Source organism: Xiphophorus couchianus, chromosome 23 (assembly GCF_001444195.1).
Source record: "Xiphophorus couchianus chromosome 23, X_couchianus-1.0, whole genome shotgun sequence".
NCBI classification, from domain to species: domain Eukaryota; kingdom Metazoa; phylum Chordata; class Actinopteri; order Cyprinodontiformes; family Poeciliidae; genus Xiphophorus; species Xiphophorus couchianus.
Window position 1 is genome coordinate 15,642,192 of NC_040250.1, and position 23,787 is coordinate 15,665,978.

At 39.7% G+C, this 23,787-nt stretch overlaps 2 protein-coding genes and 1 long non-coding RNA gene across 6 annotated transcripts in view; 1 reads left to right on the plus strand and 2 right to left on the minus strand.

The window, feature by feature from the left end:
- kcnip1a (Kv channel interacting protein 1 a) overlaps window positions 1-19,465 on the plus strand; it is a 54,670-nt gene extending 35,205 nt beyond the window's left edge. For 2 of the 4 annotated variants that reach the window (XM_028009326.1, XM_028009327.1), the window contains exons 2-7: window positions 15,613-15,737; window positions 16,094-16,312; window positions 16,423-16,530; window positions 16,634-16,738; window positions 17,593-17,655; window positions 18,067-18,956. In XM_028009326.1, the coding sequence (XP_027865127.1) occupies window positions 15,613-15,737; window positions 16,094-16,312; window positions 16,423-16,530; window positions 16,634-16,738; window positions 17,593-17,655; window positions 18,067-18,114 (668 nt within the window). In that variant the 3' untranslated portion in view covers window positions 18,115-18,956. Of the gene's footprint in view, window positions 1-15,612; window positions 15,738-16,093; window positions 16,313-16,422; window positions 16,531-16,633; window positions 16,739-17,592; window positions 17,656-18,066 lie in introns of all 4 variants that reach the window. The other 2 variants (XM_028009328.1, XM_028009325.1) reach the window with 2 other exon arrangements.
- On the minus strand, window positions 276-16,009 carry LOC114139395 (uncharacterized). Its single transcript, XR_003594434.1, has 3 exons — window positions 15,999-16,009; window positions 6,410-6,413; window positions 276-417 (listed from the first exon to the last, which is right to left on the minus strand). It is a non-coding gene; the product is annotated as an uncharacterized LOC114139395 (long non-coding RNA).
- A 153-nt stretch (window positions 19,466-19,618) lies between the features above and the next one.
- tlx3a (T cell leukemia homeobox 3a) lies at window positions 19,619-23,040 on the minus strand. Its single transcript, XM_028009324.1, has 3 exons — window positions 22,367-23,040; window positions 21,042-21,279; window positions 19,619-20,650 (listed from the first exon to the last, which is right to left on the minus strand). Exons 1-3 carry the CDS (start codon window positions 22,791-22,793, stop codon window positions 20,467-20,469), a joined length of 849 nt encoding a protein of 282 aa, XP_027865125.1. The 5' UTR covers window positions 22,794-23,040; the 3' UTR covers window positions 19,619-20,466.
- Between the last annotated feature and the right edge of the window lie 747 nt (window positions 23,041-23,787).

Sequence of the window (23,787 nt, forward strand, 5' to 3'; positions counted from 1 at the left end):
TTGAGAAATCTAACCTGAAGACAGCTCAGAGTCCAAATCCGGTTGAAGGTCTATGTCTTCTCCATCTGAATCACAAGGGCTGGCACTGCTCAGAATCAGTTCCAATGCCTTCTGAGTGGTGAACCTCGTCTGCATTTTGTGTCTTGTGAACTAAATAGGTGAAGCAGTCACCTATTTATCCTCCACAGCACAAAAGGCTGCATGCAAATTTGCATGTGCAAAGTCTCCCAGATCTCTTTTGCTTACACTTTTTGCATGATTTTCCACTCCTACCTTCTGGCCTGACGGTCAATGGCCACATTTACAATTGAAGAAGGGATGCTAATTTGAGCCATCAGAGTCGTTAGTTTGGTTTCAGGGTCTTTTGACCCTTTTTCGGGACTTCAGGGGGGAGGTCGAAAACCCTGGTAATGCTAGCTGTTTTCAATGCTGTCTTACGCTCCAAAAGGTCAACACTGGTCGCCATGGCTACGGCTACAAATAGCGACTAGCTCTAGCCATTAGCTTTAGTTTTGATGTTAGCTCTTGTGTTTTGGTCATTGTGTACTGTAATTTTATTAAAAATAGAAAGTGGAAACTGCACCATGTGAAGAAAAATCCAGACAAAAACAATACCCAGAAAGGCATCTAAACAAAGAAACAGTTTTTTTGTTTTTTAAAGAAAGTTTTTCATTGTTTTGGGGACAATTTCCATCCCACTCAAAGCTCTGTTGGTAAACCAAAACTTAATTAAGCCCAGAGCAAGCATGCTCATCTCCCCAACTTATTTAAAACATGATTCAAAATTGAGTGTGCAGAGTGTTTTTCAAAGAGCAATAAAACATCTCTGGTCCAGCTTTGATATGTTCTACTATTTTCAGAAAAACATGTGGTTCGAATGATTTGCAGAATGCTGAATTCTGTTGTTTTTACAGATTACGCAGTGTCCCAACGTTTTCTGAAAGCTTGGTTACAGTCCTTCAGCTGCTCTGCATTTATAAATGATTTCAAAACATTTTAGGTTTAAAGAAAAAACACAAGTAAGCTTCTTTCAAGGCCAAAACATTCATTAAGTCTGTCAAAATGGCTGCCAAGACAAACCAGTTTGAGGCCGACCAATTTCTCCTCCAAACAAAGAGGAGGATGGAATAAATACTCTAAATTTTAATACATTTTCTATTTATCAGTGGAGGAAATGTTAGTGAAGCTGCATGTAAAGATTTAACTCAGTATTTATTACTTTAGAAAAGCATCTGAGATTTATGTGTCTTTTAACTGGGAGTACCAGGGTTTTCGACCTCTCCCCTGACGTACCGAAAGAGGGTCAAAAGACCCTGAGTCCAAACTGACGACTCTGATGGCTCAAATTAGCATCCTTTCTTCAATTGTAAATGTGGCCATTGACCGTCAGGCCAGAAGGTAGGAGTGTGAATAGTCCATGTTGGGGGTGGGTGCGATCTATGATGGTATCTATGATACCTACAGGAGATCAGATCTCCTGTAGGTAATGCTCTTCAGTTTAGTTTTGAAGCATACATGAAGTGTTTTTGGAGAGATGTGACCTTTTGCAGCTGATCCATGATGTTGTGCTGCATTATCCAGGTCATTTTGCCAAATGTACATAGAGTTTGCAAAACATACAATCTGTTTCAAGAAATATGCAAAGGTTTTTCTAAAAGAAATTAGTAATGTTTCTCTTTGAAATAAAGCTAAGTGGGTTTAAAATGACAGTTTAGAAATAAACTAACCAAATTAATTGTGTTGATCCACCTCAAAAAAATCATGCAAAAAGTGTAAGCAAAAGAGATCTGGGAGACTCTGCACATGCAAATTTGCATGCAGCCTTTTGTGCTGTGGAGGATAAATAGGTGACTGCTTCACCTATTTAGTTCACAAGAACTAATGGCATTTATTTCAGTCATAATCTTGCGGGGGGTGACCAAGGTTCCATCACTATGTGACAGCTGGTCAGCAAACCTGGCAAACATGATTGACATGGCAGCACTGAATGCACATGTGCTTTATCAGGCATGCATTGGGGTGCAGGAGAGACGGGTGGACTTCCTGGTTGAGCTTGCAAAAGAGTTGGGTAACTCTCATGTGAGTGAGAAGAAGGCACACAAGGAGAAACTGCTTCGGCAACAACCTTCCACACCCAGCTCAGGCAAAAGGGCGAAGTGTCAGGTCAACGATCGATGCAGGATGCGTGTCCCGAGGCCGAAACATCATCAGTGACCCCTCACACCCCCACCATGGACTGTTCTCCCTGCTGCCCTCTGGAAAGAGGTTCTGCAGCATCCGGTGCAGGTCCACCAGGTTTCGAAACAGCTTTTTCCCACTTGCCATCAGACTGCTGAGCTCTTAACTGGACTGCACTCAAAAACTGGTCTCCACTTTATACCTTGCACATGTACAGAGCTAAATAACTTCTATTTTACTGTCAGTCCTGCACTTTATATTTTATATTTAGATTTATATTCATATTTTATACTGTATTTTATTTTTCTCTGGAGTAACCTCACAACATTGGAACCTCAAACATTGTCCTGAGCCGTATGCAACGAAATTTCGTTCTGTATACACCCTGTGCATGCAAAATGACAATAAAGTCAGTCTAAGTCTAAGTCTAAGGAACAATTGTGCAACTGTGAGATGCGTTGAGGCCATTACCAGGGTAATTATAAGGTAATGGCCTTATTTACAGAACAAAAGCGCCTGCTAGTTAAAATCCTTCAGGTCAGTCGACCCATCTCTGGGCTCCAAAGGTAGAAATGTTAAATGACCTTTCTCTGGTGTTAAACAGTTTGGTAGATGATGCGCATTTACACAATTTCTCCCCATTTGGAAATTGGCATTCACATTTATCTAAATAGGCTTAAAAGTACGGCAGGGGAAGCTGCTCTGAGTTTTTGTTGCTCTACAAACATTTCCTTGACCTGGAAAAAGTTAGCTCACATTGCACCTGCTAACCTTAATAAAAACTGTGGCATCAGCAGTAATGTTTGCATTGATCTGTGAAACTCCACTCATTTATCAAAATAGTGTCAGAATTTTCTTAAGGGAAATATGTTACTTTTGTTCGCAGTGGCAATATAATAAATTATTTAACAATGAATATTAATGTAGTGCAATACTGGTGCTAACAATAAAGCCTCCACTTTACTCATTTTTAAACCAGATGCCTTTAACTAAAAACCGTAAGAGCAGGTTTGTGTTGACACGTAAGGCAACAAAACAAGTGCAGACCTGGAGATAAACCTGTATTTTGTGTGTTTTACTTGTTAAGCTATATGATTGATTGCAAGATTTCTAAGAGAATGAAAACAAGCACCTATTTGAAGCTACACCTGTTGGTGCTGTTTGTGCTGAAATCGCAACTTTGATTCATGTGATCCATCTCTAGTTTCACAACCACCTCTCACACAAACCCTTTTGTCTCTTTTTATTCTGTTTTCTTCTATTTTTCTCAACATCACAAAAGCTCAGCTGGGAATTTTTTTTTTTGTACATTTACACTTCCAGCTTCTGAATTTTCCAACACAAAAAAACATCCATCCGTTTACTGTCTGAACCTGGTCGTCCTTGCGGGGTTGTGGGAGGGCTGGTGTCTCCAGCGGTCTTTAGGCGAGAGGTGGGGTACAACCTGGATAGGTCACCAGTTCCACACAAGCCAACACACAACAATCCAAGCACACTCATATCTGAGCACAACTTGGAAATAAAAATTAACATGACCATCATGTTTCCATTCTCAGGAACAAATATCTGTAATTGAGACTTAGCTGAGTTGTAAGTTTATTCATAAGCTGTTACATATGATTCTAAGGCTGAAATAATTCCTTGTTTATCTTATAAAACATTATGTTTTTAATCTGTGGACAGGTTTGCCTTTCATGTGCACTGGTGAAACATAACTTTCATATTCATGAAAACTCAACAAAAGTTAGTTTTCATCTTCATTTATTGAGTTGCATAACATTAAATATTCCAGCTACTTTAGAGGTTTTGACCAGGATCATCATCATGTTTATGTCCTATTATGAAAAAACATTTTGTTAATATTTTGGAAGGAAACTCCCAATAAATCTGCAATATTACACCCAGAGTCCCAGACACATTTTTTGTCAGGACACCAATTTGCTCACTTCATAATTACATGTAAATCACCATCTCAGGGTAAGTTTTAACTGCAGAATTGAATACTCTTATCTGTTTTTATCCTGCATGGACTTTAAGTACTTTAGAGCAAATCGGTGGCTCTCAAGCAGCTGTAGAAATTCACTGTCAGCAAGCAACTACCGCTAATTCCTTCAGGGCTCAATAGTATAATCAATGCCACACTAAGTCAAATCTGTAATGCACAGAGTAGCATTAACACACCTGATGGTTATGTTGGTAGAAAACCTCCCATACCTGGCGACACCTGTATTACAAATGTTTGCAAATATTCTATTTTATGATTTAAAAGCAACTAGTGATTATAAATTAGTTGGACTCATTTTGTGTTGGCTTTTCATTTTGCAGCACATTAAACTGCGTTCAGCCTGGTTTGTCCTCTGATAGAGTGACATCCCCTATTATGTGATGTTAAAGGTTAGATTTTAGTGTCACATCATATAAGATGTGACCCTTATATGATTCTGTTCTGTTTGTGGTAACTAATCTCTTAGACCAAGTGTGGTGCTCTGTGTTTTACCATGCATTTTTGACTGCAGAGGTTATCTTCATCTGCTGTGTTTGTGCATCTTGTCAAATAGAAGAGTTGTTTAGTAACATCAGTTTACAATCTGAATGGGAGAAATGGTAATTGGCATTGAAAGTGAAGTTCACATTAATTAATATTATTTGAAATGTATCATAAAATAAGATTAAATGTTAATATTTCCTCTAAATGAAATTCTTCTTAGTCTGCAGCTGTGAAAACTCTGCGGTGCAGCAGAGCCCCCTGCAGGCAGCAAGATGAAAGCTTCACTTGAGTTTATTTGGTTCCATTTTCATGTACTCATTTGGCTGAAGGAGCAACTTACAAGGGTCAAGCTTCAAAACAGTGAGATACTGTCAGACTCCAGCAGGATGAAACATGAAGATTATCAGTGAGTGTCTTTGTAGGTTGGTGAATGAAAACAGCTGGCTTGTTTGTAGAGATGGATGCAAAACAAAGTTCCTGCTGAACAGAAGGTGGTGGAAATTAGGTAGGTGTGGGATTTGTATTGAATGTATTGCTGTACTTTACTGTAATTATCCAAATTAACTACGGGAATACCACTATCAGGGTAGTACATAGTCCTACTTACTTATTGCACACAAGTCTTTATTCAGACATAGGCATACAGTGCCTTACCAAAACCTTTTCACATTTTGTAACAGTGTATCCACAAACATCAGTGTATTTTAAAAGAAATTTAAGCTATACATAAGGAAAGACTAGAACATTATTCTGAACTGAAAGGAAAACAAATACACGGTTTTCATTTTTTATTAAGAAGTTGTTACGGTCACTGACCTCTAGGGGCTCTCTTTATGAGAGAGCTTCTTCTTTGTGTTTCAGTTCCACCTGGCCGCCACAGGTGTAATGTGTTGGAGCTCGTCAGCCACCCCATAAAGAGCTCCAAACCTGAGATGTCAGGGCCTTTTTTCCCTGGGCCTTGATCTGGTGTGATCATGTCGGTGAACTGACTTTGTTTGAGACTTTGGATAATTTTGCTGTGAGCATTTGTGTGAAGCTTCAAGTGGTTATAATTTTGTTTTTCTTCACCGTGGAAGCTGGTAGGGGTTCTCTGCCATTTTGTTTAACTGTTTTTCTCCTGTTTCTTGGTTAGCCAGGGAGTTCAGGTTTTGTACTTTATTTTCAGTTTCTCTTCTAGAAAGTGTTTTTATTTTATAATTAAAAGGGGGATGTTTTGTTTGTTGTTTTGGCCTTGGAGACCCTGAAGCTTAAAGCTTCCCTGTGCATGTTTATTGTGACTTAGATTTTATGTTGAACTATCAATTAAACTATCTTTTTTTTCGACTGAATCCAACTGCTCCAGATATTTTATTTTGTGTTACATCCAGTGCCAGTATTTACCCTTGGTGGTCTTAGGGGGGGTTGTAACATAAGTGGGGGCTCGTCCGGGATTATTTTTGAAAATGGCACAGTTTAATTTGGAGGAGTTTTTAGGTAATCCTTCCGTACAACAGTTGGATGTTTGTAGAAAAGATGATTTATTTGAAATTGCTTCATATTTTGGTATCAATGTTTCAAAGTCTTTGCTTAAACATGAACTAAAATCTCTTATCATTAGTAGCTTGGTTGAAAAAGGAGTTCTGTCTGTGGAAATGGATAAAGAGGACACCACCTGTTCTGAATCTGCTGATCAGCCTGAGGTCTATGCTGAGGAGGGAGTGAAGACACCACCTTTTGTTGCCAAACCAGAGGGGGAAAAACCACCAGCCTCTCTCCCACGGTTTGAGCCTTTCTCTGTTGAATCCTCAAATCCTAGTATTGAGGCACGACTAAAGGTACGTCTAGTTCGTCTAGAACTGGAAGCTAAAGAAAGGGAACGGAAGGATGAATTTGAGTTCCAGCTTAAATGCAGAAGACTTGAAGCTGAAACTGCCATTAAAATGCGTCAGTTGGAGCTACAGTCTCATAAACTGACTGCTGCTACTACAGATTCTGTTGAAGATGAAGACAATATCAGTATTCCCTCAAATAAACCTTCCTCTTCTCCAGCAGCTTTTACGTTTGACATCAGCAAAAATATTGCCCTGGTCCCACCATTCCGGGAGACGGAGGTGGAGGCATATTTTAATGCATTTGAACGTATTGCTGTTGCCCTTCACTGGCCCACAGATGTCTGGTCCCTTTTGTTGCAGTGCAAACTTACTGGTAAGGCACAGGAAGTATGTGCAGCACTCACCATTGAAGACAGTCTAGTGTATGACAAAGTTAAAGCTGCCATACTCAGGGCATATGAGCTGGTGCCTGAGGCATACAGGCAGCGGTTTAGAGCCTTAAGAAAATCTTCTGCACAAACATTTGTTGAGTTTGCAAGAGAAAAAGGAATGTTATTTGACAGATGGTGCCAGGCAACTAAAACTTCTGATTTTACTTCATTACGTGAGTTGATATTATTGGAGGAGTACAAAAACTGCCTTCCAGATCGTACAGTTTTGTACTTGAATGAGCAGAAAGCTTCCACTTTACAAGAGGCAGCTGTACTGGCTGAAGAATTTGCCCTTACTCACAAAAATGTTTTTGTGGGTAAATTTGACCAACCTTCTCGTGACAAAACATGGAAAGATGTGCCACAATCTCAAGTTGAGAACACTCCAATTTCAAAAGGGGACAGACAATGTTTTTATTGTCATAAAATGGGGCATATTGTTTCTGACTGTTTGGCCCTAAAACGTAAACAAGCACCCCAATCACCAAAACCAGCTAAAGGGGTTGGCCTAGTCAAGACTCAGAGATTTTCCCCACCACTCTCAAACATGAGTGAACCTGATGACTGTTTTAAGCCCTTCATTTTTGATGGTTTTGTCTCCCTAACAGGACGTCCTGAGGATGAGAAGTCAGTGAGGATACTGAGGGACACCGGTGGTTCCCAGTCGTTCATCCTGTCCAGTTTTCTGCCATTTAATGCTGATACCTCCTGTAATGCAAATACAATAGTGCAAGGAATTGGAATGGCATATGTACCGGCACCTTTACATCATGTTCACCTAAAGTCCAAGTTGGCCTCTGGATTCTTCAAAGTTGCGGTGAGAAACTCATTCCCTGTTCAGGGGGTTGAATTTATAATGGGTAATGATCTTGCTGGAGGCAAGGTACTTCCTATTCCTGAGGTGGTGGATAATCCCAGTTGCATGATGGGTAAAGATGAAATGTTGGAATCCCATCCTGATGTGTTTGCTGTCAGTGCTCTTACCAGGTCCCAAGCTTGCAAGCTGAAAGAAGTGAACTTGAATGATTCGGTTCTTGGCTCTGCCTTGATGGAGGACAAGCTGCCAGCAGACGACCTTTCAGAATCAGCACCCCTAAAGGAGGACGTCACTCAAAAGTCTGAGGTTTTTCTCCCGTTATCACTGTCGCATGAGAGTTTGAGCCAAGCACAGAAAAGTGATGAGACGCTCTCTAAATGTTTTAAAAGTGTGAGTGATTCAATAAATGACAAAACCCACAAGTTTTATGTTGAAAATGGATTACTCATGAGAAAATGGATCTCAAGGCCTGCCTTGCATCAGAAGGGTATTGAGGAGGATTGGGGAATAGTACATCAAATCGTAATTCCTCAAGGTTATCGTGAACAAATACTGCAGCTGGCACATGACCACTCATGGTCAGGTCATTTGGGAATCACTAAAACCCATGACCGCATCTTGCAGCATTTCTTTTGGCCAGGCCTGAAACAGGATGTTGCCAGGTTCTGTAGAACATGTAGCATTTGCCAAATAGTGGGTAAACCTAATCAGAGGGTGCCACCTGTCCCTCTTAAGCCCATTCCTGCAGTTGGTGAGCCTTTTGAGCGTGTTCTGGTGGACTGTGTGGGTCCTCTGCCCAGAACAAAAGCTGGTAATCAATTTCTCTTGACTGTCATGTGTGTTGCCACCCGTTTCCCTGAAGCCATTCCACTAAGAAAAATCACAGCACCCACCATAACTAAAGCTCTTCTAAAGTTTTTTGCTACTTTTGGTCTGCCTAGAGTTATTCAAACTGATCAAGGCAGCAATTTTCAGTCCAAAATCTTCAAGCAGACACTACAGTCTTTTGGCATTAAACATATTCCCTCCAGTCCCTACCATCCTCAGTCACAAGGCGCTCTAGAAAGATGGCATCAGACTGTCAAGGCCATGATGCGCAAATATTGTCATGAGACAAACAAAAACTGGGATGAAGGACTTCCTTTTCTGCTGTTTGCAGCCCGTGAAGCTAAACAGGAGTCACTTGGTTTTAGTCCTGCTGAACTGGTTTTTGGGCATGGTGTAAGAGGACCACTGAAGGTTCTGAAGGAACAGCTCCTGTCAGCTGACACCCAGCCACAATCTAACGTCCTTGAGTTTGTCACACAATGTCGGGAACGTCTATACCATGCTTGCTCAATAGCAAGAAAGTCTTTGTCGGCTGCCCAAGGGAAAATGAAATGGCTATATGACAAAAAGACTGTACAGCGGTCATTCGAACCAGGTGATAAAGTGCTTATGCTGGTGCCCACACCAGGCCCATCTCTTTCAGCCCAATTTGCAGGCCCATATGTGGTGAAACGCAGAGTCAATGACACAGACTACATTGTTCATACTCCTGATAGGAGGCGCCAAACCCGTCTGTGTCATATCAATATGTTGAAGCTGTTTCATTCCAGAGAAAATGACCACAAGGACACATGTGAGGACTCTCCAAAACCTACATCAATTTCTCTTGTGTCTAGAGATACTCCTCAGGATGGTTTGAAAAAGTGTGATGATGGCCATTGTGGTAGGCTTTCAAACTCTGTTATTCTTGATTCTTTGGATGCATATCTGTCCTATCTTCCCAGTGCTGAGAAGGAGGATGTGACAGGACTGATCCAGCTGTACCCTGCGCTTTTTGGAGATGTGCCCTCTAGGACCTCGGTACTGGAGCATGACATTGACGTGGGCGATGCGTCCCCCATCAAACAACATCCATATCGTTGTCCCCCAGTCAAGAGGGAAATGATGAAGACAGAGGTTCAGTATTTAGTGGAAAATGGTTTGGGTATACAGAGTCGTAGCTCCTGGAGTTCACCGTGTCTTCTGACACCAAAGTCAGATGGTTCACAACGTTTCTGTACAGACTTTCGAAGAGTAAATGCAGTTACAGTTCCTGATTCACATCCATTGCCTCGCATGGAAGACTGCATAGACAGCATTGGGCCAGCCACCTATATAACCAAATTAGATCTGCTGAAGGGGTACTGGCAAGTTGCCCTGACTGCCAGAGCTTCTGATATTTCAGCTTTTGTCACACCAGACCACTTCCTACAATATACAGTGATGGCATTTGGAATGCGAAATGCCCCAGCTACCTTTCAGCGACTGATGAACACTGTATTAGGAAATATTAAGAACTGTAATGTCTACTTGGATGACATTGTAATTTATTCATCATCATGGACTGATCACATTGACACTCTGAAAACTGTGTTCGCTTATCTAGCTCAAGCATCCCTCACCTTGAATCTGGCAAAATGTGAGTTTGCCAAAGCAGTAGTGACCTACCTTGGAAAGGAAGTGGGCCATGGTCAGGTACGTCCGGTGAATGCAAAGGTGGAGGCTATTCTAAGCTACCCAGTACCCACCACAAGACGTGAGCTCCGACGATTCTTGGGTTTGGTTGGCTACTACAGATGTTTTTGCAGGAACTTCTCCATGGTGGTGGCTCCTCTGACAAAGTTGTGTAGTCCGAAGGTACAATTCATGTGGACTACCGAATGTCAACATGCATTTGACTGTGCAAAGTCCTTTCTATGCAGCGCTCCTGTTTTGGCGGCTCCAGATTTCAACAAGACCTTCAAGCTGGAGGTAGATGCAAGCGCCACTGGAGCTGGAGCAGTGTTGCTCCAAGATGGCACAGATGACATCAGTCACCCAGTTTCCTACTACTCAGCTAAGTTCAAGCCTCATCAATTAAACTATTCTACAATTGAGAAGGAAACATTAGCCATGCTACTGGCTTTGCAGCATTTTGAAGTTTATGTGTTTTCAACAAGTCCTGTTATAGTCTATACAGACCATAACCCATTAGTCTTTCTAAACCGTATGTACAACCACAACCAGCGGTTAATGCGATGGGCTTTACTGGCGCAAGAATATAATTTGGACATCAGGCATAAGAAAGGGGCTGAAAATGTGATAGCTGATGTACTTTCCAGGATGTAATGTTGCTTACCTCACTGTAGTACAAATGATGATGAAATATTCTTATTTCATGAAGGATTTTATGGGGGAGGGTGTTACGGTCACGGAGTTTACCCTTGGTGGTCTTAGGGGGGGTTGTAACAGAAGTACAAATTAGAGAATTATTGTGTGCACTTGCATTAGGCCTGCTTGAATCAAGAACTTCTGCAGAACCTCCTTTTGTTGCAATAAAAAAAATTAGATTGCCATTTTTCTCCATTTGTCTTTGCAAACTGGCTGAACCTCAGTCAGTTTGGATGGAGAAAGTGCTTTTATCTGAATGTTGGTCTGGATTGCAAGTCCTCAAGGGCCGGTGTCCTGCTACCTATAGATGCTCCCTTGTCCTACACACTTGAATTAAATGGTAAAACTGCCTCATTAGCATGCTGTCAAGCTCTCTGGAGATCTGCTAATGAGCTAATATTGGAGCCAGGTGTGCTGAAGCAGAGCCACCTAAAGGTTGCAGAACACTTTGAGGACTATAGTTTGAGCCTACTGATCTAAACCATCGAACTGTGTGTTTAGGGTCTCTGTTCGACTGGAAGCTGAACCTCCCGAGTCTCAAAGTTTCCCTCTATGATTGACCTGTTCTTAGCTCGAGACATTTTCCCTTTAACTCTGACTAGGTTCTCTGGCACTGCTGAAGAAACATATTCCCGTAGCAGGAAACTGACTCCACAATGTGTTCAGGCTGAAATGCAGTGTTGGTGTTTCTTCAAACTGAACTTTTTGCATGTAAACCAAAACAATAAAATGTCATAAATGTAAAATCGCACTCTTAATCAAAGCTACTTTAAATATCTAGTTTAATTTAGCAAAAACAGATCCAACTGGACTTGGTTTTCATGTTTGAAGTATTTTAAATAAGTCATGGGCTTTTCCAATCCAAGATTACAGCTTGAGCAATGCCTGCGCAAGATGTTGTAGATCTACCATAAGCTTCATATTTTGGGAACAAATAACTTATCATAAAATAAGCTGTTGGTTTGTTTATTTCTCTGAGACATTGGCTGGATGTAAAGCTTCAAACATTGACGGTGTGTTGGTTTGTGCTGCCCCCTGCTGGTGGTTAGACGTTTCAGGCTGTTGTTTTCTTGCCAGTTTAGATCGACCCCATAACTTCTGCAGCTCAGTCAATTTAATAATTCACCAGGTGTTTTGATTTTTTTTTTTAAAGTAAATACACAAGACTTCAGCTTGTTTTGTCAGAAATGTCACTTTGCTATAAAATAGTTTCTGCTCAATGAAGATGACCGTATGTAAATGGGAAGCAATTAATCTAGTGCTGATCTGTTTGAGAACACGCAGAGAAATAATCCCATACAGCTGATTATACATCAGTATATCAGCTGTATCCCATACATCAGTGTGACTGTGCAGAACAGAGAGGACCCTCCAGTTAAAATACAGCTCCAAGCAGTGAAGGACACAGAGACTGTAATACGACTGAGAACAAAGGGTTGAGGAGGACAGAAAGAGAGTAACTGGGATGGAGAAAAGGTTGGGACATGGGAGGGAGACGCTTCGGGGACATGGAGAGATGAGGGGATAAAAAGAAGCAGAGGAGTGCAGATGTTTCTGTCATAGTGCAGCAGCGGCTCAAAGTTCATGGAGGCTGTTTCAAAGTTACTTGTTCTTGGTTATCATTATGTGAAGCTGTCATTAGTAAGAAATCAGAATGGAAGGAGAGGAGCAGAGGGACAACAGCTTACAGACGATAGCCATCGTTCTGCTGTGTTGTGGTGCCGCCAAACTGCTGCACCTGCTGGGAGTCATCGCTGTGGAGGGTGAGTTTTACTACAGCTGTAATCCAAGAAAAACCGTTTCAACACTAAGTTTATGGAAGAGAAAGATCACAGAATGAATAAACAGGATTAATTGTACTTCTTGATCTATGGCTACTTCTTAGCGTTGGTTATTCAATTGTAGCATCTGAGCGGTTTTGTATTTTCTGCTCTTTGCTTCAAAATTTTGCAATTACTTAATTTCTTTGCTATTGTTTTGTTTCCCTTATTCCTTTGTAGCATTGCAAACAACTGACATTGCATAGCAGAGGATATATAATTGTACTTTTGATTAAACTCATTTGTCTATGAATTAAACAGTTGAATGTAAACACATGTATTTATGTATTCAGTCATTTCATGGCGTTATACTTATCCTCTAATTAAAATCCTATTTATCAACTTATATAAGAGAACACTGAACACTATTCATTCCACACAGATGGCACAAAACATCAACTCTGTCAGTCTAATCTATTTTGTACGTCTGAATAATATAGAATGAAGAACTGCTTGATTTGATTAGATCCTCTGTAACACATGCTGCTACTGTTATGCCCAGGACGCTATGTCAAAGATAGAAAATAATTGCTGTAAATTCATTTTTGGATGATATAATGATCTTAGAAAGAGGACATTCCACATAGTGGTTGCTTCAATTCAGGAACAAACCCTAACTGTGAAATGATTGTATTCAAACTTTTGCTAAGTAGAATGAGAGTACGGATGTGTCAGTCTCATGTTGCACGTTGTAATGTTTTGCATGAAAGTGATATGCTTCAAAGGGTTTTGTTGTATACTTGCTGGTGCTTGGTGTGTCTCTTTCTAACTGCAGTCCTTGGTAAAGATGCCATAAAGTCTGACTTCCCTGCTTAATGAAGCTTGTGACCTTCAGCAGCAGGTCAGAGAGTCGAACAGATTCATGGAGGAAACATTAGAGGTGATACAGTATTTTAGGTTCTGTTAAGCAACAAATGTTGCGTCGTTCAGGAGAGTTATAGCTCAATAAAAGGATGGCTTATCTTTACAGCGTTGGGTTTGTAATGGTATTTAAACACTCAACAGGCTCCTGATCTGAACATCTGTAACATTAACTTGGCTGTTTTTATACTGGAAGTAAAGTTCAAATCCAACTTTCTCGAGATGTATAAAGGGTGTAAACATTTTGTGCCTGGATTTTAATTGTTTAACTGGTGACTGTGATGCAACTCAGAATAACTGTAGCTGCACTGCAACCTTGTCCTCATGATTTATTGGGAGAACGAACTTGGAGAGGCGCTGGAGTAATGAGGCTTTGCAAAGCCCTAACGGTTTTCCCACAGATATATAAATGTCTCAATTTCAAAACTGCCAATGTTTCAAAGTCTTGATTGCAAAGAACACAATGAACCTGAAGCTACACATTAATCAAAAGCTGAAATAAAAGGTTCTGATCGCATTTTATGCTTCAAATCCACTGCTACTAAAACTATCAGATCAAATCAAAGCAATATCCACATCCAGAAGTAAAGATTTTATCCAACTGATGCTGAGATTTTATATTTTGAACAGAGCTTCCAAGAAAGTGAAAAAGTTATTTTCTCTTATGTTAAATTACACCATGCAATGTTTTCTAACCCGTGTTTGAAAACTAGAAGTTTTATTTATGGGGGTTTCTGTGCCACAGTCCTGCAGCCTTAAGACCCAGTGGAGATATTTTATGTAAGGCAGATACATTTCTAATATTAGATCCTCACCCTACGCTTCTGTCTCTTCGACATCATCTTGAAAGGGCCTTCATTAAACATCACTTTTTATTATCTAAACATCTCAGAGATTTCTTCCTCTTTTTTGCTTCAGGCTTTTATTACTTCCCATTATGACCACTTTATCACATTCTGAATTTTTATTAGCACTTCTAATAAATTATGCACAGTTATAACAGTATGCATAATTATTACTTTGCAGATGGCTAAGGGGTCTGAGAGCTGTGAAGATAGGTTTGTTAGAGAGAAGAGATGGAGGGAAGGTATTTGATTTTATGCTGTGATGTTCACCTTTAGCCGTGTGTGTGAGAGAAGTCCTTTCTCCCCTTTCTCCTTTCTCCCCTCCCCTGCAGCGAGGTGGATAATGAGTTGGTAATGATGGGGCCCAACAGAGGACGAACACAGAGCTGTTGATCTGACCTCTACCTCTCTGCAGCGCCATGTCTCATCCTTTCTTCTACTGATTAACTGGATGAATTTAATGGAAGCAAAATAAGGCTCCACAAAGGATGAGCTCACTTTTGAGGATCATGTTGGTCCATTGCATATTATATATAGTAGGATGTGACAGAAGATTTTTATTTATTTTTTGGTAGAGTGGAGAGATCTTAAGTTTTTTTAGGCTGTGACGGTATGTTATGACTGTAAGCATGGAAGACATGAGAGTTTATCTCTATTGTTACATTGTTTTCACTGCAATTCGGTGATTCAAGAATTTATTCCCAACTAAATCAAGTCTTTATATAACAATAAATGAAGGTAAATATAAATCTAGATCTTGATTTTTTTTTTTCATTTATGCAATTTTGCTTACATTATTTTTCCCTGAAAGTAATTTAAAAAAGAAACAGAATAGTATAACAGTATACAGTATAACAGTATGTATATAGGCTGTGGAACAAAGGCTGTGGAGCACACATATATATATATGTGTGTGTGTTTTTCTGCTCTCTGTAATAATAGGATAACTGATAAACAACCATAGACAAGCAAACTTCTAGTGGCAATTAAATCAACATGTGTGTTTTTGGACTGTGGGAAGAAGCTGGAGTACTTGGAGAGAACACACACATGCATGAGGAGAGCATTCAAACTCCATCCAGAAATCTGGATACTACAAAATGTGGACATACAAAATGTATAGAAATTATATGATTAGCATTGTAATGTTAACTGGAAGTGTTCCTCTTTCTGTTTCTTTTCAGACAAAGCTGACGATGACTTGGAGATGACCATTGTGTGCCATCGGCCGGAGGGCCTCGACCAGCTTGAAGCTCAAACCAATTTCAGTAAAAGAGAGCTCCAAGTTCTCTATCGGGGCTTCAAGAATGTGAGAGACTTTACAAGTGCATGTTTATCTTCTCTAAATATGACATCTTCATTCCTGAAAACTATCATATTAGATCATTTTTAACAAGCTAACAAAGATGAAGAAAGAGGTGCAAATTAGGTTAATGCTATGCAACAGAACAATAAAAAAATGTCTATATCGGAACAATAATTTATCTTATTTTGTGTAAATTTACTCAAGTTATTCAACTGTATTACATGTGTGTTTCCTTCTTAACATATGTAAATATATTAAGAATACAGTAATATTGTATCCAGTTTGTCTTCATGCCTGATTCTTGTTTCAGGCACCTCCCACTCACCTCTGTCCGTTTTTCTGCCCCTCTTTCCTTTCAGGAATGCCCCAGTGGAGTTGTTAACGAGGAAACCTTCAAGCAAATCTACTCACAGTTTTTTCCACATGGGGGTGAGGACTGGGTGTCACCTTTGCTTCTGTGTCGACTCATTTCGGTTTACTCACTGCCCCTTTTATCTGTTGCTCCAGATGCCAGCACTTACGCTCACTACCTGTTCAATGCTTTTGACACCGGACACACAGGATCAATAAAGTTTGAGGTTTGGGTTATTCCTTTCCACAGCTCTGGCTGGTTGTCACCATGTGAAGGTGTTTCCCCTCTCTGTGGTTTTACAATTTGTGATTTCATCTTTGTGTCTGTGTTTCCCAGGACTTTGTTACAGCTTTATCCATCCTCCTAAGAGGTTCTGTCACAGAGAAACTCCAGTGGACCTTTAATCTCTACGACATCAACAGAGATGGATACATCAACAAGGAGGTTCGCGATATATATATATATTTTTTCATCTTTTTATTTCAGCAGTGGGCTTTTACGCCTCAGACCTCTTTAAGTCTCGTCTTTTGTTGTTGTTTTTTCACAGGAGATGACAGACATTGTCAGAGCAATATATGACATGATGGGGAAATACACATACCCTGTCCTGAAAACTGATGCACCCAAACAACATGTGGATGCCTTCTTCCAAGTACGAACATTGTGACTTCTACATCTAAATCTACTAAAACACGAACACCGAGGAGTGACACTAACAGAAAACTATGCTTATACATCTAGAAGTTAGGAAAAGTATACTTTTAGAGAGATGTCCAAACTAAACATGATGCTATTCTCACAATTTTGTGTCATAATTTTAGAAGTATTTTAGACATGCAGCGTCTTACAAAAGCACTAAGAATTTACACTTTTTCTAATTTCATGTTGTGTTAAAAACCACAAACTTTTCTGGGATTTTATGTGACAGACTAATACAAATTAGTACTTAACTGTGAAGTGACCAAGTGCTGAAGAGCCTCATGATAACTCTGGAGTTATCTGAATTTAGGATTTCAATCAAAATATTTTAGACTGGCCCAGTCAAAGTCTAGACCAAAGTCCAATTAAGAGACTGTGGCTAAATCTGAACTTTTTGGCCAACAACTAAAACTCTCTATTTCAAAATTAATTCTCCCTGTCACCCAGAATGTGCTAGAATGGTCAAGTCAAAGTCCAGAGCTTGATAAAAATTAAGAATTTGTTACCGGAGTTGAAAATTTATGCCAAAAGATGCTCCAATCCATTGTTTTCAAAGAATCTGCATGGTGCAACAATGTGCATTATTTGGAAAAAGTGCCATACATTTCAGATGGAATTGTTAAAAAATATATAAATCTTTACATATTTTCTTTCCACTTCACAGTTGTTGTGTTCATATAACTCATAAAATCCCATTAAAATATCCTAATGTCACAAAATGTGGAAATTTCAAATATTAGTTTGGTAAAGGCACAATATATTTGCAACATCTTTGATTGACTTTAACGTGCATTCATCTGTCCACAGAAAATGGACAAAAATCGAGACGGTGTCGTCACGCTTGATGAATTCATCTTTTCTTGTCAAGAGGTAGAGTTCATCTTTCAAAGTATCTAAACTGAGAGACCCACACAGTCTTTGAAATTATTATTTCTAAAAATATTAAAACTCTGAATTTGTGGTTGTAGTTTTGCTTTTATCTCTAAAAACTGGATTTGACCATCTGAAATATCTGCACAATATTATCCCTCCAATTAAACTAACTTTACTCACCATTCATTAAAAGCCTCCCACCTTTGCAAGTCTCACTATAGTGGCTATTAATTATGGTCTTTGCCATCTTCCATATCCGTGTGTTTGTGTTGAGAGATCATTAAGATTTTATTACCTTATACCGCCCCCTAGTGGCTCGTGAAATGAATTAAAGGGTGATTGTTGGATGGCTCTCTTATCTGAAGTCAGCTTTTTAATTTCGTTTTTTTGTTTTGATTTTTTGCACAGGATGAAAACATCATGAGGTCTCTGCAGCTTTTTGAAAATGTCATCTAAATGACAAATGCCAGGAGGGGGTGGAGCAACAGATGAAAACACAGAGCAAGAGACGAGGGAAGAAAAAGGATAAGGAGAATGAAAGACGGACAAAAGTTTGCAGGAGCAAAAACATTAAAACCTCAGAGAGAAGCAAAACAAGGAGCTTTAACTGCCACTTTGGGTTTAGAAATGTATCTCTGCTGAACAAACCTTCACTGGTTTTTGAAATCCTCTTTCAGATTCATTTGGTCTTTCTCTGAGTGTCTACCTCGTCTCTGTCTCCTTCATTTATCACTGTTGTGGCTTACTTTCAGCTTGGACTCTATTTGTTTTGGGGGTTTTTGCCACATTTGTGTAAATATGCAGCCAGTCTCTCCTTTGGGCTAGTCTGTCTCTTGTTTTGAACTAAAATGCAGCTTACAGGTGAACTATCCTAAGAAACTATCTGTTTACAGCATTATTTCATGTAACAGTGCAGCAAAAATGAGCAAGTTTATGAAGCATGTAGGGCAGATGCCCACATTATACTGTATTTAGTGTGTATTTGCAAAGTTGTGGGCAGAACGTTTTTGTCTTAATGCTTACATTTGAGAGCACATAACTTTGCAGCGCTGAACTAAGTGTCCGTTAAGATATCATAAGTCAGTTCCTGAGCGTTGTAACAACTAAGCTGTGTTATAGGTATTTAATTGTTGTTTTTGTGGCTTTTTCTTACTGTCTGATGTCTGTCTGTATTTCTTATTCTGATACCTGTCTGTCCTGTTGTCTGAGTGGCTATAACTCTGTAATTATGCTGTCTGTCTCGATATCTGCTGAATAAAGAGCACATGGGTTGGCTTACAGGTAGAGAGCAACACATATGCATGTTCTTGTTTGTTTGTGGTGCCATAATGTTAACGCCCTGCTTGCAAAGCAATTTAATTTTGGGCATGTGCATAAATCAGTTCATGTCGAGGATCCTTCAGTGGAAAGAAGCATGTTTTCGAGAGACGGAAACGTTTTGTCTTCGGCTCTGTCTTGTTCAAAAACCAAACGTTGACTCAGAGTGACCAACATTTCACTGTGAGGGGAGGAAGGATGATGGAGGAAGGCAAAGACCCGAGAGCTAGACCTCAACACTGATTCTGGAGGAATGGAAGCCATTTTTCAAACAAGAGCCATCATTTTGATGATTGAGCCGGAATGAAAGATTTAAATATTGCGCTTTTACTCACTGTGCTAAGCCAATAATGTCATCTAAATGAGTTGCAGAAATCCAGACAAGACGACAGAGAGGTAGACAGGCATATAGACAATTTAAACTGTCTTTTCAAATGATGTGTGTATTGAAATATTGTATAAAGTCATATTTATCAATAAACCTTTCAGGGAAAAAAAAAACAATTCATGTCATGTTTTACAATTCTACTCCACATGATTCCCCCCTTCTTTACCTTATAATAACGGAGTTAAAAACCTGAAAATCTTTTTTTTTTTTTTTTTTTGGTGCACCATTAAGGAGCGAGAATGAAAAAACAAAAGATCACAACAACAGTTTATAATATTATTTACACATGTACAGTAAAAGTACAAAACAGAGTTTTCTGGCTCGATTCAAAAACATAATAATGTGCATATGAAAAGACTTTAGCAACATCTCTGAGCATGCATCACTCCCTTTACTGTCTTAACTTACAGCATGGGTGAGATTTTCCTATTTCCTGAAGCCCGTCTTCATTTTATTACAGCTCAAACAACATTTTCCACCCAAAATGCAATATTGTTGGCATCTTTTTGTTTGGCCCAAGTGTTGCTTTTTCTATGTGCAGGTTTATATGTGCAGGTCTGTGAGAGTGCATTAAAGGAAGTATTTTATGAATGGGACCTGAATAAGCACCACAAAAATGAGAAAATGATGAGAAACAATATGAGGTTTTGTTTCTGCTTTGACACATCTTGCAGAGCCAACGCACCCAGAAATAGGTGTTAAGAGAAAGCACACTCATAAAACAATATAATCTCATGTTTTACAGTGTGACATTAATTACATCCCTCATACATACTGCATACAAGACATTTCTTCCCTGTCTTATTCCAATGAACAGAATAAGTGCAAGCATATGAGAACAAATAGGGTGGCAGTTTTTTTTTTTTAATAAGTCTGTTTCTGATTTGTTTTGCAAAGTTCTGATTTTTCCACCCAGGGTGGAAAACAAAAATAATCCACAGTTTCTGCTTCTGAGAAAGCATCACTCACCAGAATTTCACCTCCCGTTCTAAAATCCTCCGCTTAAATAGACGGGACCCATGCTTCAGTCTCAAGTCACATTTGTTCCTCCATACAGCATGAATCAAAGTAAGTCCCAGTGGTTTCATTTAATTTATCTGTCCCTACTCCCTGTCCTCGGCCCACGGCTGGAGGTTCTGCAGAGCGTACAGGGAGGAGTTATGGGCGCACAGTGGATCCGACACCGCGGATTCGCTCAGGGACTTCTGGAGGGCGGACTGCTGCAGCTGCAGGATCAGGCGATTGGCCTGCTGACGCTCCGCCTCCCTCTCCTCGGCTGTTTGTCTCCTGAAGGACGACAGGAGGAATGAAACATTTAGGAAGTCTTTGCAACGGAAAACAAATGGCGTTAAAGATCACAGAGAAAGACAGAATGTTTCCACCATAAATTTCAGTTTGATAATCCAAGGTTTAAGGAATGCAAGGATCTGTCTTAAGCTGAGTTTACAAAGTTTCATAGATAGATAGATAGATAGATAGATAGATAGATAGATAGATAGATAGATAGAACTTCCTTAAACCATTATAAATATTTCTTGAATAGTTATGTTTACATGTGGGTGGGATAGAAATAAATAAAAGTAAGCTAATATTTTATGAAAAATGAAAAACAAGCAAATATTAAAGTTATACACTTTAAACAGAACAACTTCAACGCTGTCTCAAGTTTTCTACCAACCTCCACTTGGTTCTGCGGTTCTGAAACCAGGTTTTGACCTGCGCGTCGGTCATCTTCAGGCTCTTGGCCAGAGCCGCCCGCTCGGCGCTGGCCAGATACTTCTGCCGGTGAAAGCGCTTCTCCAGCTCGCAGATCTGGACTCTGGAAAAGGAGGTTCTGGGCTTTTTCCGCTTCGGAGGCGTCCTGTTCTGATACGGGTGACCTATCCGCCGAGTGACTGCAAAAGGAACCAGAGCCGCTGCAAGGCGGAAGGGAGAAGATGAGCGAAAAATCTAGGAAATGCACTCACAAAATGTAACACACACTCCTTCAGTTCATGAGGTCCAAGGCCGAAGATCACTCATAATGTGCGCCATGTTGGACTACAGCTTCCTATTTATCTGGTTTCTCTATTAAGATAAAAGTTAACTAACAGGAGCTTATATATATATATATATATATATATATATATATATATATATATATATATATATATATATATATATATATATATATATGTTCTAGGGTTATAAACAATACATTTTAGAGAAATATAAACATTCAATCAAAAATATTTCACCATAATATTAACTTTTGATTCACACTAATTAAATAAAACTACTTTGGCCTCTTCTAGATCATATTATAATTTGCTATTTTATAAGCTATTATGTATAATAACAACAACAATAATTCATAATTTAGAACAACTGTAACATTAAACATTCCCTCTCTATATGCTATGCTGTTTGCTGACTTTTATATTTTTTATACGCTGAATTCAGCACATGGTAACACTGGTTTTGTATAGTACAGTGTTATTATCAGTATTAATACTGATAGTAGACTTTTTCTCGATTTTTTTGTGGAAAAGATTTTATTGTTTTATTCAAATTGGTTTCTTGATATTCAATTATTAATTTTGCTCATTTCATCTCATGTGTAAAATCCTAGACTGAACCAACTATGGACCTGAATCAGAAGCACAGAGTATTGTTTAAAGTAAGTTTGGACCTTTCCACTTTGCCACTTTTTGCATACCTTTATTGTACATTTATTTTTATTAAATGTCAGCGCTTTTCCTGTTCTATGAACATTTTTGTTGAATTGAGTTGACTCGTGTTGATGTTTAATGTTATGAATAATAATTTCTTCATGTGGTTCTGGGTGTCCAATTCTTTAGATATGTAAATGCATTTTCTTAAACTGTCCACATAATGAAGAAAGCCCTGCCTGTTGAAAACAACCAGCTGCGTGTAGTTATATTGGTAAAGGAGCCGTTATTGCCGTTTTAAACATGATCAAATATTAATGAGGGGATCCCATTAGGTCTGCAGCTGGCCTACCTGATATCCTGTCCTTGGCGAACCTGTTTCCTATCCAAGGGAAGCACAGTCCTCCAAACCCGGGAACAGCGCTCTGGACAGGTGTCGGGGGTCCCGGGGCCGTTACAGGTCTGTGAGCGGGAACTCGTATCACACCCCGGCTGCCCAGACTCCTGTTTTCTCCGTACGAACCTGAAGCATCCGCTGGAGGCATGATCCCAGAGAGGGAGATAGACAGCGCTGTGTATGAGGGCACGTTGGCACCGCTCGGGTTTCCTAAGCTATAATAGGCGTCCCCGTTGCTTAAATCCGATCCACTCTGTCTGCCCGGCGTGCGCCCGCTCTCCGGCTCCGAACCGGCTCCCAGAATCTGGTCGATGCCGAAGCTGATGGGTTCGTGGTTGACTGGTTTTGGAGGAGGACTCGGCGCGCTTGGTGCTTGCTCCATCCCTCGCTCGGTCGCTGAAAGGATGGGGAAACGTGGAGAAGGAGCTTTCAGAAGGGAATCACAATGTTGTCAAACTGTACCTAAATTCATCGTCAAAAGTCTCTCCATCGCTGGGCATGTCCAAAGAAATCAGCGCGTACTCTCTAACAGGCCTCCTCTGGAGCACTGAGTCCTCTCTGCAGAAAGTTTGATGGGCGTTTGGAGAGATGTGACGCTCTGTCCTCCTCTCAGCGCGTCAAAGCGCTCAGTCTTGGAGCTCCGTCCTCCTCCATCCCTCTGCACCTTTCATTGGCTGGCACCGGAATGACTGATTGAATGTCAGCAGAGGGGAAGGCCCAGGCTTTGGCACAATAATCAAGATTTCCCATAACCACGAGTGTCAGAGTGTTTTATATGTATATATGGTAAGATATAGCATCTTTAGGCCTTGTGAGTGAGTCAGAATTTCATTTAACGATCTTTAATAACATAAATACAGAATAAGACGCGCGCTTTCACTCTGATCATTCATCTGGCTCAAACAAAAAAAAAAAAGACCATAGAACTAAAATGAATTTGATTATTTCCGACAAATTACAAACTATAAGCTCTGACATCGGTGTCCAAAACATTCATTTATAAGTTTTGTTGTCGTTAGTCTAAACTGATCATAATGTAAGCTTTTCAAGCAAGACGTACATTGAGCCTCATTTGTCCTCTTCTTTTTTCTGACACATCTTCAGACTATTATCTCACATATATACGTGAATAAGAATCTCCCAAGTAAACTGTCTCGTAGCTGTAAGGCTGTAAGATATAGATCACTTGTGCAGAATGTTACTTGAAATGAATAAAACACGTCAGATAAAAAAAAAATATATATATATATAAAGAACGTTCCTCCTTAGTGTCGTTTAAACTGTTGAATAAATGCAGGTTTTTAATTTCATCTTGTTACCCTAAAAGTGTAGCCGGAAATATTTTTGTCATGTTTTTGAAAAAGGAACATCAGATT